Here is a 21,275-nt window from a genome sequence, read left to right as displayed (position 1 = left end):
TATATGAATTTCTCTGAGTGCTATGCACAATGCGTCCTCTCAGTGTGCCGCCATTTTCCCCCTGTAACCGTAATTCTTACCCTAGCGCTAATTGTAACCCTAAACCTAAACCTAACCCCTAAGCCTGAAAAAGCAATTTTCCTTGTGGGGACCGCCGAAATGTCCACACGTCCAAATATTCCTTGTTTTACTATCCTTGTGAGGACTTCTGGTCGCCACAAGGATAGTAAAACCAAACCAAACCCCACACACACACCCCTTCTTCACACACACAACATCAACAACTTGGAAGACGGATGGTTCTGTCGATATAGCCTGCACTCTGAGTGTGATAAAACATGATGTCTCTCCAGCGCCAGTCATGAAAACACTAGTAAAAACCTCATTTCACTTCCAGAGTGTTTTACACTGTATTAAGCCGTGAACAATAGACGCCCACAAGCAAAGGCTTATATGCAGCATCCTTCCTGCATATTCAATGCAAATATTGCTACAGAGGTCTGTTAATCTTGCTCTTCTTTACATAACAACAAAGATAAACCTACACAAAAATAAATCTGCACTGCTGCTCACAAGAGTGAATGTGCTGTCTACATGGAGACAAAGAACATTTCAACAATAAACTTCACACCAAGAGAAACAATACCGAGGGCACGATTGTTTTTGTTCTCATTGCCTTCATTGATTTCCCCAGTAGCAGTAGAGATATAGGATGTGTATTTGTTATCTTGACAAGTACCCAGAATTTGTATATGCATTACCAATTATATTCAGAGGGACATACAGTACATTGTTTGCAAAGAAGCAATGTACTGCATTCTTACTAAGGTCTTTATGTACTGTATGATTTTTTTTGTTAGCAAAACATTTGTGGAAGCGCCACTAGATGTAGTACTGGGATTAACAATTACAACCATGTTTTTACCAAGAGGGGGTGTTTGTGTTTGCATGTAAAGTGTAGGAAGCACACACCACCAATGTATGAACTATGGATGGATGGATGGATGGATGGATGGATGGATGGATGGATGGATGGATGGATGGATGGATGGATGGATGGATGGATGGATGGATGGATGGATGAACGGATGGAAAGTTGAACGGATGAATGGAAGTAGACTCACTTCCATGCTGGTCACGTTACATCGGTGAGTTCCAGCAAACCAGCCACTGCTGGAGCACTGGTCAATGTCCACATCCTGTAGGTTGACATCCACTCGAACCACACCCCTGTAAGAAAAGGCGAATGTTGCAATCCATTGTGACATCATCTATAACAGGGTCTCTACTTTGGTCCAATGTCTACAGGTGAACTATTGAGGGAAATAAACTATTCAAGGCAAAAACTGGTATGAGCACTGAATGCCAGAGTATTTTGTCCAATTTAACATCAACTGCAACAACAAAAACTATATCCTGTGTATCTGGTTTATATGTTATGTCAAATAAAAATCTTTATTTAAATGTTCCCTAATGAGAGAAGTAGCCAAGCTTAAATAGCCCAGTTGAATTATGTCGACTCCAGCTCTGAGCATCATGTTTACTGTAACCAAAACATAAATGTATTTTAGGCTTACAGTAAATCAATAGACTGATGGTGCGCTTGATGTTGTTTACCTCTGGGAGACAATATTGCACACACACTCTATCTACTGGCACATGATTAATTAGGCTACTGCATTGGCTTGCATCCAAAGCACCTTCACATATCCACAGTTTGCATTTGGACAACTGGATAGATGGACTGCTGGATGCATATTGAGTCAGCTATAGTTAAATCAGGCTAGCTATTGTTCAGGGCCCGTATACATAAAAAGTCTGAGAGTAGGAGTGCTGATCTAGGATCAGTTTAGACTTCTAGACTACAATAAATATGATTATATGGACGGGGAGGGGCGGGGCTAGCTCCCAGCCTGCCATCAGGTGTTCTCTTTCATGTAGTTTAAGATGATCAAATGGGCCCCTGGTGGGTCGCTCTCTTTATTCAGTCTCTGTCTGTTAGTTTATTTTGCTTTCCTTTTCCCTCTCTTTCTTAACTTTAGTTTTTTTTCAGTCTGCCACTAATCCCCCTGATCTCTGTATTTCTGTGTCTGGCAATCTTGCCACTCTTTATTACAAAATCAAACATTATCTCCCAATTCACCCAGTCTGTCTGTCTGCCCCTCTATCTCCATCTCTCTTTCTCCCTCTCTTATAATGCCCAGGCCTCAGGGGTTGTTCTCAAGAGGAGCCTGACAACCATTAGCTCCATCTGTCTGGTGGGAATTGGAACAAACACCCATGAAGAAAAAAAGGCTGAGGCTCATGCCATCTTTCCCCAGGCGCAAGAATAAGACGGGAAAGAAAGAACATGTAACTGTGATAGAGGAAGTGTTGATGAGTGGAATAATCTGTGTGCGTGTGGGAGGGAGAGAAGGAAGGTGAGAGAAAAGATGTGCGAGAATGTGAGGATTCATGGGGTAATCACCAAGCAGGAGGGATTTTATTTTTAAGTCACACTGCTAGAAACAAAACCATACAGCCATACATAACCAGTGGTGGAAAAAGTACCCAATTGTCATACTTGAGTAAAATCACAGATACTGTACCATAATAGAAAATGACCAGATAAAAGTGAAAGTCACCCAGTAAAGACCACTTGAGTAAAAGTCTTAAAGTATTTGGTTTTAAATATACTTAAGTATCAAAAGTAAATGTAATTGCTAAAATGTACTTAAGTGTCCAACGTAAAAGTTAAAGTGTTAATCATTTCAAATTCCTTATATTAAGCAAACCAGGCGGCATGATTTTCTTGTTTTTGAAATGTATGGATAGCCAGGGAGGGGCACATTCAGACATTTACAAACATAGCATTTGTGTTTAATGAGTCTGCCAGATCAGTTGCAGTAGGGATGACCAGGGATTTTCTCTTGATAAGTACATGAACTGGAAAATGTTCCTGTCCTGCTAAGCATTCAAAATGTAAGTATTTTTGGGTGTCAAGGAAATTGGATGGAGTAGAAAGTATATTATTTTCTATAGGAATGTAGTGGAGTAAAAGTCAAAGCTGTCAAAATATAAATAGTAAAGATACCCCCAAAAATGAATTAAGTAGTACTTAACCATATTTGGTAACACTTAGCAAGCCTAACAATGACCGTATAGCCAGTCTAATCCAAACAAACAATTACCAAACAGCGTTATATGAAATAATCTCTCTACCAATATGTTATAGGCTTACTAAATGGATAAAATAAATGAGATCTAAATGAACCTGTATCCAGCTTTGAGGAAAGAGAGGAGACGCCTCAGAGGACATGGACCAATACCTCAAGCTCAAAGCCAATGTTCTCGTTCTGCATATCCTCCAAAAAAGCACACTGGAATTATTTACATTTTGATTAGGTTTACAACAACAAAAAAACACGATCTGTCTTGGCTTCTTTTATCCTTCCGGTGAATAGATTGCTTTGGATGTACATCTAAAGAGTTGGCCCACAAACTCTCAGAAAAAGAAAGAGAGACGAGACAGTGCAGTGGGATTCTCTTTGATCTCCACGTGTTGGGGTTGTAAAACCGAATCCACAGGCCTGTTCTTAAAGTCATGCTGCTGCTGCTAATCACTAGACGACTATGCCACATCCATTTGTGGGAATGTCAATTGAGTTTTAATGTGCCCTCAGGACATTCTGAAATTTTGAACAGTAACCAGCTCTTTAAAAACCAGTAGAAGCAGTTACTTTCGCAGCTAATTAAAGGTCATCTCGCCGATGGCTTAATACCAATGTCCTCATAAAATGCCTGTCATGTTGTGTTCGTGGCCATAAAAAGAGAGGACTGAACTTTAGAATTCAAGTACATTGGACTTGAAATCCGAAAAGTCTTAAAAGCAGCTCCAAGGTCGATAAGGTTGATAGCAATGATTTTTTTGCTAAGCAGCAACAGCAGGGTTCTTTTTCTGGCTGCTAATGTATCAAATTTGTAGTGGAGACACGTCAACAATGGTCCAATGCCAAATAATACCTTTCTACACATAGGCATTTGTTTATCCCCTTCCAGATCTGAATTGTCTGGATCGGTGTGAGCAAGCATCATGACAGGTCTTACCCTATTGCAGAGACCTATCAAAACCTTTTTAAATCTGTGAAGAGGTCTCAACAAGGGACTAGAGCAAGGGTGGGCAACCGTGGTCATGGAATCCCTGGGAGGCCAGGTAGGTGAAATTTTGCCAATCACTGATATTAATAAATCAGCTTAGTTGGTGTTGTAAATGAGTAGAGTCAGTTGTGGTGCTTGGTTAGAACTAGGCTAAACTTTTGCTGTACCTGCAGCACTCCATACCAGAGCCCCTTGCTTAATGATATGGGCTTTGGTAATTGTTTGGGATCGGCTCAGGCAACCGCTTTGAGATCATCTTGCATTTATGCTAAAGAAATGCACAAAACTGACTAACTTACATACACATGTTCTATCTTAATTTGATCACTCTGTTGTCCCAGATAATTTTCCTTCACGACTGGATATGCAAACTTGTAGTGTATTCAAGGTTTAAAAAGACTTCTAAAGTGTGTAATTTCCACTTGAAAATATCAGACTAACTAAAAATATATCACCCCTACAAAAATGTTCATTAGTTATAATACACATAATAATTCACATTTCCTGTTGCTGAAAGATTGTTTTCCTGCTGTGAGAAATGGTTCAAATTAAGATCTGTAGTCCTGCCTAAACAAATCAAGCTCAGTGATAAACTGACATGCAGGAATTATTATGTGGACACAGCAGCACTGAAATTTAAGTGGGAGTAAAGTGGACTTGAAATTCAAAGTGGTTTCAGATTGCCATTGTACTGCATGTCTTTTATAATTTATTCATGACAACATTTATTTTTTGGACACACTTGGACTGGAGCCTTGAAATATGACATACTTTGTGTTTCCTAATTAACTAACCTACAATTTCAAACACCTATCGCACAAAAACATACAACAAAGCCAGGTCTTTCGAACCATGCAAGCTATGATAGCAAAGTAAAACTAATTAGGCCTACTGTTTTAGTTTTACGTTTTTACAGCAAACACAAAAAGGAAGTGGTCTTCCAGTGTGATTACAAAAAAAACATGAGCTGTTTTTGACAGACAGCCGTGTTCATAGACAGTATAGCGTTACATGTCTTTGAGATTCTATCAAGCCATCTGTTCCTTCCACTAGGGCTGATTTCTGGATTGCACAAGTATCCGCCAAGCAGGAAAACAACTATAGGCTACTCAAACGTCCCACAATATCTATCATATCCTCAATTTAACGTATTGCCCTCTTGCTGTGCATATCACTGGATGGGACAAATAATTTGTTCATAGTTATTCACTGAGTAAGATTTATTTCATATTCACTGGACCTATTCTTTATAAAGTGGAGGGAATATAGATGGGTTATGTTTGGGTTGGCTTTCTCAATTATAAGCTACTGAAGATTCGACTACCACAGCAGGACCAAATGCTGTTTTCAATAATGGCTAGCTCTGTGCAAACTATCCACAAGCATCAGAATAGAGGATAGGTCTAAAGTTACTATCATAAGAAGATGCTCTAGGTAAACTTTAAAACGTTGTTGTGGGGAAGCAGCTTTATCCTACTGTTTGTGTTGAAAGGATTTATTTGGGCCCTTTTCCATGCACCTGCTTCAAAGCCCGGTCAGTTCAGCAACGCTGTCTACTCAGGACCAGAAAACTATATTTAGGCCTACCTAACATTTTTTTCAATCAATAAACAATAGACGCAGCACATTTTAACCGAATGTGTTACTTTTAAATAAACAGTCATGGGTGACAGCCTTAGCCTCACCTGAACTCGGGTGCGGAATTTGTCTTCAACCCATAGAACCCCGCAGACAAGGTGAGTAACCAGTGTGGTACGAAATTCCCATGCTCGCATTCCAGGTAAGGCGCAGACCACTTGATTTGACCTTTGTCCAGAATGTAGCTGTTTCGAGTGGCTGTGGCGTCTCTGCCTGACGCCCTTCTCTGACTGGGCATTTTCTTTCGGTCCCTGAACTCGTTAAACCACTCAGAATCCGGGCTCCTGCTCTTGAGACGGTGGTGAGCAGAGTTGGAAAGGTCCTGGAGGACCACTTCCCTGTCTGTTCTTGTCGCTTGAAGGAAAACGTGAGGACCCGGTGTTGGAGCGTCATTATGGAATGTAACCACTGCCTTGTGAATTTTGGGGTCCCCTTCAAGAATACTCCGAACCAGCGCGTGGTACCAGTGAATATCCCTCCGAAGGCTGTACTCTCGTGACCTGTTGGCTTGTAAAATCATGTTCAGGAAGTTGGTCGCGTGCGCTATAGTGTCCAGCACGCTATGGAGAGAATAATGAGAGGCCACATTGGTTCCACCGCGGAGGCTACTCAACTCATACCTCCGAGAACAGTTGACTTGTTCAAGAGCCGAAGAGTCTCCAGTGTGCAGGAATGCTGTCACCACTCTAGGCAGGTCCTCTTCGATTTTGTGCGCCACCACCGTGCGCTCCGTTGCGGATCCTGGGTAATACGTTGGATGGTGCAGCGATTCCTTGTTGATATTTTGAGTGCTGTAAATAGAAGGGTTCTTTCCTCGTATTTCTGCGTCTTTGTCGTTATCCGACCATTCTACATACCCATAATTGGATCCGAAAACAAATCCCATTTGCAAAAGCATTTGAATAAGTAAAAAACACATACTTTGACTTCTTTTACCGACACAGTGAAGAATCCGTTTGCTCTCTGTTGAAAACCGAATCTAACCCCTGTCGAGCAACGACTAAATGTGAACGCTAATGTTAAACTACTATGCGATTACTTCGTATCATCCCTATTTTATAACATAAGGTGCCATTTAAAGATAGCCTTCTACCAAAACCTCTAGGCTACTTGCTACTTGTCCATGATAAAGAGATGCTCGACTTTACTTGCTTCCACCAACCGCCGTTCACGCTTTGCAATCGAGTGTCAGGCAGATGTTTTCACAGTCAATCAATCCTCTTACTGCCCAGACACTTTTCGTTGGAAGTTACGCCTTCCCAATTCCAAGCAGTTAATTATAAATTATAAACAGCTATGTTATTGCAGCGGTGAGCTCCGGTAGTCGCTTTTACACAGAGCCATGGGCGAGGTAAAACACAAGCCGCCTATTTCAATCCTCCTAGAGCAGGCAGGAGAATTAGAGTGAAAACAGAGGAAATTACTGGACGCTCGAGCAAATTGCTTTCATAGTCCCATCCCTTCCAATATCGCATAGGGCACCTGAAGTGTCGTAGACACACGCGTGTGGCTGCTATTGCTGCCAATCCTCTTTGTGAAGTGTTATAATATGGGTGGAGCTGCAGGAGCTGTTCGGTGCTGAATGTAGCCTGTCAGTATGGGAAAGGACGTTGACCGATTTATGCATGACAAGTAAAGTGAGACGTGCAGGGTTTTAATTGGGATTTTGTAGGTGATTGAATAGTGACTATTATTTTTGTATTTTCCTCGATAACTGTCCAGTCATCTCCCACAGTGATATCTTTATATTATCATTACTAAAATGCATGTCAGGTGAATGACAAAAGTGGCACCACAGGTTCAAAAGTGGTGTGGCAAAATTTGTACGTGTCTTTTCTGGGGCCTGGATTTTCCTGATCTTATGACCTAGTCAGGTAAAACTCTGGCTCTTATTTGTAGGCAATTACAAAATATTATCATTATAGATAGCTTCAATTTTCATCTGTGTTTTTCTTCTCCGGTCATGTGAATTGGAAACACTCCTGGCCTAAGGTGGATAAAACCCTTTCAAACTACCACAAACCTTGTTATTATTCATTCTGGATTTGATATCAAAAGAGCCAGAGACAACAACTTCAATGGACAACATACTGTACTGTGTAGTTTAGTGAACTACTATATAGCAGGATTGAGCATTATATAAAGACTAGTTACCAATGTCTTTAAATATCTATTTCACTCTATACAGTAGGGGAATTTTTTTTTTGATCCCCTGCTGATTTTGTATGTTTGCCCACTGATAAAGAAAGGATCAGTCTATAATTTTAATGGTAGGTTTATTTGAACAGTGAGAGACAGAATAACAACAAAAATATCCAGAAAAACGCATGTCAAAAATTTTATAAATTGATTTGCATTTTAATGAGGGAAATAAGTATTTGACCCCCTCTCAATCAGAAAGATTTCTGGCTCCCAGGTGTCTTTTATACAGGTAACGAGCTGAGATTAGGAGCACACTCTTAAAGGGAGTGCTCCTAACCGCTGCTTGTTACCTGTAAAAAAAGACACCTGTCCACAGAAGCAATCAATCAATCAGATTCCAAACTCTCCACCATGGCCAAGACCAAAGAGCTCTCCAAGGATGTCAGGGACAAGATTATAGACCTACACAAGCCTGGAATGGGCTACAAGACCATCGCCAAGCAGCTTGGTGAGAAGGTGACAACATTTGGTGCGATTATTCGCAAATGGAAGAAACACAAAAGAACTGTCAATATCCCTTGGCCTGGGGCTCCATGCAAGATCTCACCTCGTAGGGTTGCAATGATCATGAGAATGGTGAGGAATCAGCCCAGAACGACACGGGAGGATCTTGTCAATGATCTCAATGCAGCTGGGACCATTGTCACCAAGAAAACAATTGGTAACACTACGCCGTGAAGGACTGAAATCCTGCAGCGCCCGCAATGTCCCCCTGCTCAAGAATACATATACATGCCCGTCTGAAGTTTGCCAATGAACATCTGAATGATTCAGAGGACAACTGGATGAAAGTGTTGTGGTCAGATGAGACCAAAATGGAACTCTTTGGCATCAACTCAACTCGCCGTGTTTGGAGGAGGAGGAATGCTGCCTATGACCCCAAGAACACCATCTCCACCGTCAACCATGGAGGTGGAAACATTATGCTTTGGGGGTGTTTTTCTGCTAAGGGGACAGGACAACTTCACTGCATCATTTGACAGGCCATGTACTGTCAAATCTTGGGTGAGAACCTCCTTCCCTCAGCCAGGGCATTGAAAAAGGGTCATGGATGGGTATTCCAGCATGACAATGACCCAAAACACACGGCCAAGGCAACAAAGGAGTAGCTCAAGAAGAAGCACATTAAGGTCCTGGAGTGGCCTAGCCAGTTTCCAGACCTTAATCCCATAGAAAATATGTGGAGGGAGCTGAAGGTTCGAGTTGCCAAACGTCAGCCTCGAAACCTTAATGACTTGGAGAAGATCTGCAAAGAGGAGTGGGACAAAATCCCTCCTGAGATGTGTGCAAACCTGGTGGCCAACTATAAGAAACGTCTGACCTCTGTGATTGCCAACAAGGATTTTGCCACCAAGTACTAAGTCATGTTTTGCAGAGGGGTCAAATACTTATTTCCCTCATTAAAATGGAAATCATTTTATAACGTTTTTGACATGCGTTTTTCTGGATTTTTTTGTTGTTATTCTGTTTCTCACTGTTCATATAAACCTACCATTAAAATTATAGACTGATCTTTTCTTTGTAAGTGGGCAAACATACAAAATCAGCAGGGGATCAAATACTTTTTTCCCCCACTGTACACACACACACACACAATTTTAAGCAGTGGATAGAAAATAAAATAAAAACACAGACAGATAGGTTTCAATGTAGAAAAGTATTTTAATTTGCTGTCATTAAACCTATTATTTAATAATCTGATTACAGTGCTCTTCTGCAATTATTCATATTGTAAGTTTTATTTAAGGCAGTAGAATTTGAAACGAGGCAGGGTTAAATTTAACACTATACACAGTAGACTTTGTTACAATGTTTTTTTTCATGTGTAAGTCATCATAAAACCACTAACCTTGTGTTGTTGTCCTGGTCTCCATCTGGCCCACCAGAGGTTAGTTCCCTGGCGCTCACAAAATCCATGTCTTCAATCATTAAATCAACTACTTTCAACATTTTAATTGTAAATAATATGCCCCTTTTCATGAAGTAGATTTTATTGAATGTTTCAATAAAATGTCATAATACGTTAGATTTAGCTGCTGGGAGGCAAGAAGACCCCCAGGTCTGCTAAAACCAAAGACAACTACGTGCTATTTTCAAGGGATTGTTCATGTAGGGCTGTCCCCCCCCAAAAATGATCTTGGCTGACTGAAAGTCGTCTGTTCTTTCGACCAATCGATTGCTCAACATTTTTAAACGTGTACTTTTCCATATATAGACACACCCTATGTGTTTTAATAAAATAAACTACAGTGCCTTCGGAAAGTATTCAGACCCTTTGACTTTTTCCACATTTTGTTACATAACAGCCTTATTCTAAAATTGTTTTTTTTTTTAAAGAATCCTCAGCAATCTACACACGATACCCCATACTGACAACCCTTTTTTTTTTTTTTTTGCAAATGTATAAAATATTAAAAACAGAAATACCTTATTTGCATAATTATTCAGAACCTTTGCTGAGACTTGAAATTGAGCTCAGGTGCATCCTGTTTCCATTGATCATCCTTCAGATGTTTCTACAACTTGATTGGTGTCCATCTGTGGTAAATTCAATTGATTTAACATGATATGGAAAGGCACACGCCTGTCTATATAAGGTCCCGCAGTTGACAGTGCATGTAAGAGCAAAACCAGGAGGTCGAAATAATTGTCCGTAGAGTGTTCAGACAGGATTGTGTCTTAAATGGAAGAAGTTTGTAACCACCAAGACTTTTCATAGAGTTGACCCCCCGGCCAAACTGAGCAATCAGGGGAGGAGGGCCTTGGTCAGGGAGGTGATCAAGAACCCGATGGTCAATATGACAGAGCTCTAGAGTTCCTCTGTGGAGAAGGGAGAACCTTCCAGAAGGACAGCCATCTCTGCAGCACTCCACCAATCAGGACTTTATGGTAGATGCACCGAAAGACTCTCAGACCATGAGAAACAAGATTCTCTGGTCTCATAAAACCAAGATTGAACTCTTTGGCTTGAATGCCAAGCTTCACGTCTGGAAGAAACCTGGCACCATCCCTACAGTGAAGCATGGTCGTGGCAGCATCATGCTTTGGGGATGTTTTCAGCGGCAGGGACTGGGAGACTACTCAGGATTGAGGCAAAGATGAACGGATCAAAGTACAGAGAGATCCTTGATGAAAACCTGCTCCAGAGCTCTCAGGACCTCAGACTGGGGCGAAGGTTCACCTTCCAACAGGACAACAACCCTAAGCACACAGCCAAGACAACGCAGGACTGGCTTCTGGACAAGTCTCTGCATGTCCTTGAGTGGCCCAGCTTGAGCCCGGACTTAAACCTGATCGAAAATCTCTGGAGAGACCTGAAAATAGCTGAAAATAGCAACGCTCTCCATCTAACTTGACAGAGCTTGAGAGGATCTGCAGAGAAAAATGGGAGAAACCCCTCAAATACAGGTGTGTCAAGCTTGTAGAATCATACCCAAGAAGACTCAAGGCTGTAATCGCTGCCAAAGGTGCTTCAACAAAGTACTAAGTAAAGGGTCTGAATACTTATGCATATGTATTATTTCTGTTTTTATTTTTAATAAATTAGCAAACATTTCAAAAAAACTGTTTTTGCTTTGTCATTATGGGATATTGTGTGTAGATTGATGAGGGAAAAAACAATTTAATCAATTTTAGAAGGAGGTTGTAACCTAACAATATGCAGAAAAAGTCAAGGGGTCTGAATACTTTCCCAAGGCACTTCCTAGAGCTGGCCGCATCTTGTCTGATGCTTTAAGCTTACAGTTTGATGCCTCAAGAGGGTGCCAGAGATCTAGATAGCCAGAAGAAAAAAACCTTAACCTGACCCAACTATTCTCCTCTTGCTCCTGCTGGCTTTTGCAGATTCTGCCATTACTCTCCTGAAGTTGCTGGTAATAGGCTACACTAGGAGTCAGCAACCTTTCTCATGTGAAATGCCATTTTATCTTACCATTTTTACCAATCTGCGTGCCAGTTATGGTTTTCATTTGCACATTTTCGTGAAACAGTTTAATTTTATTTTTAATAACATCTCAAAATCACTGTCATGTGGTAAATCAAAATTCGATCCAAATCTAAATGAAAACCTAAAAAGTAACTTCCATTGCCAACTTTGTAAAAATAGCCTACATAAAGCCAACAAATAAAAACATTGGGAAAGGGGGATACCTAGTCAGTTGTACAACTGAATGCATTCAACTGAAATGTATTTCCGCATTTAACCCAACCCCTCTGAATCAGAGAGGTGCGTGGGGCTGCCATAATCGACATCCACGTCTTCGGCGCACTGGGAACAGTGGGTTAACTGTGTTTCTCAGGGGCAGAACCACAGATTTTTACTTTGTCAGCTTGGGGATTTGATTCATCAACCTTTCGGTTACTGGCCCAATGCTCTAACCACTAGGCTACTATTGCAACCTGCAGGTAGAAAATATCCTGATAAAAATAATTATTCTATAAATCACATTGGCTACACATGGCCTGTCTGCAGGGGTGCAACTTTCACTGGGGATGGGGAGGACATTATGAAATTGCATTTTGGCCTCCTCCCAGTTTATCATTGGAATTGGATACAACAGGAGGGAACGGTGTGGTTTAGGACCATGTGGACGACCACTGAGCGGTCAGGTAGGCTGTTTGGAGTGTTTATCAGACTGGATAAAAAATACAAAATAATAATAATTATGTCCCCCCCACTTCTAAAACCAAAGTTGCGCCCCTGCCTGTCTGCAACGAACTTGAAACATCTATTTGCACAAGGGATAAGAAGCAGTGCTTGACTTGGGCAGCCGGCACCTCAGATTTTCTACTGCTTGAGCTCATGTTCCTCTTATAGAATATTAGCTCAAAAGTATTGTGGAACTCGTGCACCTAAATATAAACAGTACCAGCACCCAAAATAAGTACCATAACCTATTTCATTCCAAGTCAAGCACTGATAAGAAGCTTATTTTATGGCATTTCCACTGGATCAGAGCATGACATTTTTCCCTTTCACTCTGAGAGGTTATTGAAAGGGAGAGAGCTGGAAAGATTTTTCAAATACACTGAGGAATTATTGTAATTCTCAATGAATGTAAAACAGACTTTGTTTGCTTGCTGTTTGAGATGAAGAAACCATTACTTTGAGAAGCTCCATGTCATTAGTGGTCGTGCGTTAAGCCAATCAGAAATACTATCAGATCCCGAAATGGGTACATTTATATGCGTACATTTGGGCACAGGCCAGGTAGCCTATAGGCTTACTTCATTGCGTGCGCATCCTTACTCAACATTTACAGGAGCGCTCCAAACAAGACAATGACTAAATTGACAGAACTCGTAAATGGAATTAAATAAACCTAAACTTGTTTCTCACAAGTGTAGAATAGGTTGTGCACTCTGCAAACAATGTGTCCACTCCGACAATGAGAACAAGGAAGCAGGAATAATAACAGTGAATGCATTAAAATAAATTACTGTAACCAAAGTAACAAACATTGTAGATTAGAAATTATAGGAATTAACAGTACATGTGCTACTGGTGATATATGTAATGGGGAATTGATATACACTAAATATAAAATGCAAACAATTCACACAATGAATGTGCACAAATTGGTGGTAGAGAGTGCATTCTAGAGAGAAGTGCATTGTGCATCTGGGCGCATGGTCAATCCAACGTCTTCATTGACCGTGCAGCATTTAAGGTAATATGGCCTCAGCAGAAGTCAGGGAAAGAATGGCCTCAGCAGAAATAAGGACATTCATACTTTTTGCGCTTTGAGGAGCAGTGCAGAGCTGTTGTCAAGGAAGTGAGTTTGTGTTTATAAAGGATGTACCGCCCCCACCTATCGTCAACCAAACATGTCAATGCGGAGCTATACAGAGCCCTCTGCATTGTTACAAAATTTGGGAGGCGAATGGCGATGCGGTACAGAGCTCGATTTGGCCTCTGCATGCCTCTGGAGGCTCCGCAATTGCATTACACCCTCCGACCACATTTTGTGACTCAAGCATAAATTGGCTTTTAGTGTAGGTCTCCGCAAGGGATTAGTTCACTGAGATCTCGGTCGACCAACAGCCTAACGTCCAAACAATCGACCAGTCGACAAATTGGGGTCAGCCCTAAATAAATGTTATAACTATTTGGTTTTCATATCCTCACCTACTGAGCATAGTCAGAACTACAGATGTTCAATTATTCCATGCAAAACAGTTGCGCACATTTAGCTCAGCAAGCAACATAATTTAGCTTGCTTCATCAGAGGTTAGTCTTTTGGAAAGAGCTTGACATCGGCTAGTCCTCTTCCTGGTGAAGTTGTCAGTCGTACTACTGTCATCACCACTGTAGATGGCACGCAAATTAAACAATATTTAGATATTGTCATCTAGTTTATCCCCTGAAAGTTTGCTTGTTAACTAGCCATATTGATAACTGTTATTACTGTAGCTAGCTAGCCAATTTGACATGGCCCATCAATCAATATAGCCTAAATCATGTCTGTCAGCAGCAATCATAATTAAAAACAATGTTGAAAAGGGGATCATGTTACCTAACTTCGCTAGGTAGGCCTCCGTGGGTTTTAGAAAAAGTACATTAGGTCTACTTACCACTCACCATATGTTTAGCCATCTGTACAAAGTTTCTACCGGTAGCTTACAAAGTAAACATTATCAGCTAACAGTACCACAGCAAATGCGCCCTTCTGCTGTTTGACAGGCAGAGCCCAAAAAAGATAAGAAGTTAACCTAAACCACTCATACATGTCAGGTATAGTTTACTTTTATTTTATATCACTGAAATATTCAATTAATGGTGGCCAATATTGAGAGGTATCATGATGCTACCCTACATATCTGAAATTACATGATCAATTGATGTTTACTGATCATGAAAAGCATACAGTTACTTGCGGTATAACTTTGACGATAGAGCTAAATGTGGGCAATTGTTTTGCATGGAATAATCAGAAATTTGTAGGCCTGACTACAACCCAGTCGGCCATAACGGTGTATTGTATACCACGCAGAAATACTTTTCAAGCATTGTGAGTGACTGGGTTGCTTAGACAAGGTTTTCCTTTCCTATTGTAGTGGATGAGGAGTTGTATTGTGTAGTGGAGGCTCCTCCTCAGAAGAAGGGGAGGACCATCCTCATCCTCATAAAAATAAAAATAGTTAACATTTTATAAATCTATGCTAAATATATTCATGTCACCAAATCATTTATTAAAACACACTGTTTTGCAATGAAAGTCTACAGTAGCCTCAACAGCATTCTGTAGAGCAGCACCATGGTGTAGCCGGAGGACAGCTAGTTTCAGTCCTCCTCTGAGTACATTGTCTTCAATACTAAACCTAGGAGGCTCATGGTTCTCACCCCCTTCCATATAATTACACAGTAATTATGACAACTTCCAGAGGACTTCCTCCAACCTACTAGTGTCACACCCTGATCTGTTTCACCTGTCTTGTGCTTGTCTCCACCCCCCCAAGGTGTCACCTATTTTTCTCCATTATCCCCTGTGTATTTATACATGCGTTTTCTGTTTGTCTGTTGCCAGTTTTCTTTAGTTTTGTCACGTCTTACCATCGTGTTTCCCATGTTCTCCAGTTCTCTAGATCTTGTTTTCTAGTCTTTAGTCTTCCTGGTTCCGACCTTTCTGCCTGCCCTAACCCTGAGCCTGTCTGCCGTTCTGTCCCTTTTTGACTCTGCCTTGGACTACGAACCTCTGCCTGCCCTCGACCTACCCTTTTGCTTGCCCCCTGGTTTTAATAAATATTCTGAGAACCGAACCATCCGCCTACTGTGTCTGCATCTGGGTCATATCCTGAGTCGTGATAGTACAAACAGGCCATGACTGACCCAGCAGACTCAGACCAGCTCCACAACGCTGTCTCCCTACAAGGAGCCACCATTGGAAGACACGATGAGCTACTTCAGAACCTTATGGAGGGACTCCATACCTTGGAGGAACGCCATGACCATATGTTCAACTCATTACTGGAGCAAGCCACAACGGAAGCCTCCCGGGTGCTCAGTAACCTCACTACTAGCGATGCTTCTCCCCAGCCAACCCCGGCTTCCCGAGAACCTTGCTTTCCTCCTCTGGAGCGCTATGCTGGAGATTCTGGAACCTGCCGGCTGTTTCTCTCCCAGTGCTCCCTCATCGTTGAGTTACAGCCCTCTTTGTTTCCTTCAGATCGATCAAAGATAGCGTATCTTATAACGCTGATGTCTGGAAGGGCGCTCACTTGGGATACTGCGGTGTAGGATCAGAAATCCGCTCTTTGCCTTAGTCTGGAGGATTTTGTGGCGGAGGTAAGGAAGATGTTCAATTCCCTGGTGTCCGGGAGAGAGGCGCCTCGGAAGCTACTTCTTCTGCATCAAGACTCCCACAGTATGGCAGACTACGTGGTAGACTTTCACACGCTGGCTGCCGAGAGTGCCTGGAACCCGGAGTCCCTGTTCGACACCTTCCTTCATGGATTATTGGAGGAAATCAAAGACGAGCTCGCAGCCCGGGAGTTACCCAGGGACCCCAACTCCCTCATAGCATCGACTATAAGGATCAATGGACGCCTGTGGGAATGCAGGACCACACCACTTCAGGGGCGGCTTTATACCTCTACGCAGACGACACCATTCTGTATACTTCTGGCCCTTCTTTGGACACTGTGTTAACAACCCTCCAGACTAGCTTCAATGCCATTCAACTCTCCTTCCGTGGTCTCCAACTGCTCCTAAACACAAGTAAAACTAAATGCATGCTCTTCAACCGATCGCTGCCTGCACCTGCCCGCCCGTCCAGCATAACTTCTCTGGACGGTTCTAACTTAGAATTTGTGGACAACTACAAATACCTAGGTGTCTGGTTAGACTGTAAACTCTCCTTCCAAACTCACATCAATCATCTCCATCCAAAGTGAAATCAAGAATTGGCTTCCTATTTCGCAACAAAGCATCCTTCACTCATGCTGCCAAACATACCCTCGTAAAACTGACCATCCTACCAATCCTCGACTTCGGCGATGTCATTTACAAAATAGCCTCCAATACCCTACTCAACAAGCTGGATGCAGTCTATCACAGTGCCATCCGTTTTGTCACCAAAGCCCCATATACTACCCACCACTGCGACCTGTACGCTCTCGTTGGCTGGCCTTCGCTTCATAATCGTCGCCAAACACATTGGCTCCAGGTCATCTACAAGACCCTGCTAGGTAAAGTCCCCCCTTATCTCCGCTCACTGGTCACCATAGCAGCACCCACCTGTAGCACGCGCTCCAGCAGGTATATCTCTCTGGTCACCCCTAAAGCCAACTCCTCCTTTGGTCGTCTCTCCTTCCAGTTCTCTGCTGCCAATGACTGGAACGAACTACAAAAATCTCTGAAACTGGAAACACTTATCTCCCTCACTAGCTTTAAGCACCAGCTGTCAGAGCAGCTCACAGATCACTGCACCTGTACATAGCCCATCTATAATTTAGCCCAAACTACTACCTCTTCCCCTGCTGTATTTATTTATTTTATTTATTTTGCTCCTTTGCACCATATTATTTATATTTTAACTTTGAACTTTCTTCATACTACAAATCTACCATTCCAGTGTTTTTCTTGCTATACTTTATTTACTTTGCCACCATGGCATTTTTTTGCCTTTACCTCCCTTATCTCACATCATTTGCTCACATTGTATATAGTCTTATTTTTTTCTACTGCATCATTGATTGTATGTTGTTTTACTCCATGTGTAACTCTGTGTTGTTGTATGTTGTCGAACTACTTTGCTTTATCTTGGCCAGGTCGCAATTGTAAATGAGAACTTGTTCTCAACTTGCCTACCTGGTTAAATAAAGGTGAAATAAAAAATGTAAAAAAATTCCCTCACTGGCCCGGAGACCAAGACCATGGTATACATTGAGGACTCTCTAGATGCCGGGATCATGCGTCCTTCTGCCTCCCCTGCCAGCGTAGGGTTTTTCTTTGTGGAGAAGAAGGACAAAATCCTGCGCCCATGTATCGACTACCAGGGCCTCAATGACATCACTGTAAAAAATCAGTACCCGCTACCACTCCTCGGCTTTCGAGCTTCTCTAGGGGGCGACTATCTTTTCAAAGTTGGACCTTCGGAACGCCTACCACCTGGTTCAGATACGGGAAGGAGATGAGTGGAAGACAGCCTTCAACGCGGCTAGTGGACAATACGAGTACCTGGTTATGCCGTTTGGTCTGACCAACACAGTGTTCCAGGCCCTGGTCAACAATGTGCTCCGTGACATGTTGAACAGGTTTGTGTTTGTCTATCTCGACGACATCCTTGTCCGACAAGTCTTCCAGCGCCTCCTGGAAAACCAGTTGTTTGTTAACATCTATGGGCTAGGTGGGACGCTTGCGTCCCACCTACTCAACAGCCGGTGTAATCCTGTGGCGCGATATTCAAATACCTTAGAAATGCTATTACTTCAATTTCTCAAACATATGACTATTTTACACCATTTTAAAGACAAGACTCTCGTTAATCTAACCACACTGTCCGATTTCAAAAAGGCTTTACAACGAAAGCAAAACATTAGATTATGTCAGCAGAGTACCCAGCCAGAAATAATCAGACACCCATTTTTCAAGCTAGAATATAATGTCACATAAACCCAAACCACAGCTAAATGCAGCACTAACCTTTGATGATCTTCATCAGATGACACACCTAGGACATTATGTATACAATACATGCATGTTTTGTCAATCCAGTTCATATTTATACAAAACCAGCTTTTTACATTAGCATGTGACTAGCATGTGACTAGCATTCCCCACCGAACACTTCCGGTGAATTTACTAAATTACTCACGATAACGTTCACAAAAAACATAAAATTATTTTAAGAATTATAGATCAGAACTCCTATATGCACTCGCTATGTCCGATTTTAAAATAGCTTTCGGTGAAAGCACATTTTGCAATATCTAAGTAGATAGCCCGGCATCACAGGGCTAGCCATTTAGACACCCACCAAGTTTAGCCCTCACCAAAGTCAGATTTACTATAAGAAAAATGTTATTACCTTTGCTGTTCTTCGTCAGAATGCACTCCCAGGACTTCTACTTCAATAAAATGTTGGTTTGGTCCCAAATAATCCATAGTTATATCCAAATAGCGGCATTTGTTCGTGCGTTCAAGACACTATCCGAAGGGTAAATAAGGGTCATGCGCCCGACGCGTTTCGTGACAAAAAAATTCTAAATATTCCATTACCGTACTTCGAAGCATGTCAACCGCTGTTTAAAATCAATTTTTATGCCATTATTTTCGTAAAAAAGCGATAATATTCCGACCGGGAGTGGTGGTTTTCGTTCAAAGAGAGAGAAAGTAAACATGGAGTCGACTCCCATTGTCCTCAGATCGACCACTATCAAAATGCTCTACTGTTTTTCAGCCATGGGCTGCAAAGCCACGATTCAGCTTTCTGGCGCCTTCTGAGAGCCTATGGGAGCGTTAGAAAATGTCACGTCATGCCAGAGATCCCTGTTTTTGTTAGAGATGATCAATAAGGCCATGAAAGGTCCGAGAGAGCGCTTCCTGTTTGGAATCTCTCAGGTTTTGGCCTGCCAAATGAGTTCTGTTATACTCACAGACACCATTCAAACAGTTTTAGAAACTTTAGGGTGTTTTCTATCCAAATCAAATCAAATCAAATTATATCCATATTCTAGTTACTGGGCAGGAGTAGTAACCAGATTAAATCCACCTTTCTGCATGCCCTTACCCTGAGGCCTGCCTGCCGTTCTGTCCCTTGGGACTTTACCTTGGACTACGAACCTCTGCCTGCCTTGACCTACCCTTTTGCCTGCCCCTTGGTTATAATAAATATTCTGATACCGACCCATCTACCGCCTGTGTCCTGCATCTGGTTCATATCCCTGAGTCGGATAACCAGAGCTCTTGCAGCATGACTGACATGTTGTCCACCCATCAAAGGATCAGATAATTTTTCACTTTCAACTTACTTAGCAAGCGAATGGAGCTAGCTAGTTTAGCCTATCAAACACAGTCTCAAACAGAGAGGGATGCTAATTTAGCTAGCTGGCGATGGTTATCCAAAACTGAGCTCTTCCAAGTCAGGTAAGCTTTTGGTTATTCATTTATTGCTATGTATTGTGTAACTGCTAAACTGTTTGCTGCTGGACTGTACACTGTACTGGCATGATTGTAGCATAGTTCTAGTAGCTATGTTGACTATGACGTTAATATGGTGACAATGATGTTGGCTGTGTGTAGCGGTTAGCAGTTATGTTATGAAGGTTTGGCTTGGAAAGGTTTTTTGCCTGGTCACAGACTGCTGATGTGTTGTGCGTGAAGTCCTCAAGCGAATGAAGATGCGGGAAGGATTTCTACAACGATCAAAAGGTCTCCGAGTCTCCTTGCCCCCCAACATGCAAATCGAACGCTCTACACCTTATGGTGACGTTTTATTGAAAACGACCTGCTGGCAACAGATTTCTCTTGCGAATATTCTAAAATCTGCATAAAAACAATATGCACATTTTCCCACCAGATTAGTGTTTCCACCAAACTGTCTAGTTGCAGATAAAAGGCTGTGCTTAATGAAGTAGTGTACATAAAAAAATACTTTTTGAAGTTAAATTCCTAAGCACCGAATAAAAATAAAAGTTACCTTTGTTTTCATCACATTTTCATCTCTACAGATGGATTTGTTGATATAAAAATGTTATTATATATTATATAGCGCTAGCCAACAGCTCGCAGATACAGAGCGGGTATAGCCAAGCCTGCATCGTTAGGCTAGGGTATAGCCTACCTACGCGATGTGATTTTTATAGACAAAAGAGCAAGATTATTTTATTTGTCAAATGGCAGCCAAGCTTCGTAGGCGTCCGCTAGCGGGACAACTTCCGGTGAAACTGGAGGGTGCGCAATTCAAATAATAATCATACAAATTATGGATATTATAGGTACTATAAGTGGCTTACATCGGTTGAAAGCTTAATCTTGTTAATCTACTGCATTGTCTGATTTACAGTAGCTATTAGGTGGAAACCATGCCATGCGATTGTTTTGAGGTCGGCGCTCCACATCAAAATATTTTTCCACCGGCACAGGTTTCATAAATTCACAAATAGCGATTAAATGTTCACTTTTGAAAATTTTCTCTGATTTGTCATCCAAGTGTCCCAGCTATAACATGTAGTGTCGTTTTGTTAAAATAATCCTTCTTTATATCCAAAAAGTCAGTTTAGTTGGCGCCATCGATTTGAGTAATCCACTCGTTCACATGCAGAGAAAGGAATCCGAAATCTACCCATAAAATTTGTCT

The 21,275-nt window shown here is 41.7% G+C and overlaps 1 protein-coding gene across 2 annotated transcripts in view; it reads right to left on the bottom strand.

Annotated features, from left to right (window-relative positions):
• The window catches only part of LOC115156600 (probable G-protein coupled receptor 158), an 83,546-nt gene extending 76,263 nt beyond the window's left edge, over positions 1–7,283 (bottom strand). For both annotated transcript variants that reach the window (XM_029704093.1, XM_029704094.1), the window contains exons 1-2: positions 5,823–7,283; positions 1,125–1,230 (exon numbers count right to left, since the gene is read on the bottom strand). In XM_029704093.1, the coding sequence (XP_029559953.1) occupies positions 1,125–1,230; positions 5,823–6,694 (978 nt within the window). In that variant the 5' untranslated portion in view covers positions 6,695–7,283. The remainder of the gene's footprint in view (positions 1–1,124; positions 1,231–5,822) is intronic.
• Between the last annotated feature and the right edge of the window lie 13,992 nt (positions 7,284–21,275).

The sequence above is a fragment of the Salmo trutta genome, chromosome 21 (assembly GCF_901001165.1).
Source record: "Salmo trutta chromosome 21, fSalTru1.1, whole genome shotgun sequence".
Classification (NCBI taxonomy): Eukaryota; Metazoa; Chordata; class Actinopteri; order Salmoniformes; family Salmonidae; genus Salmo; species Salmo trutta.
This window is presented reverse-complemented; position numbering and strand designations above follow the sequence as displayed.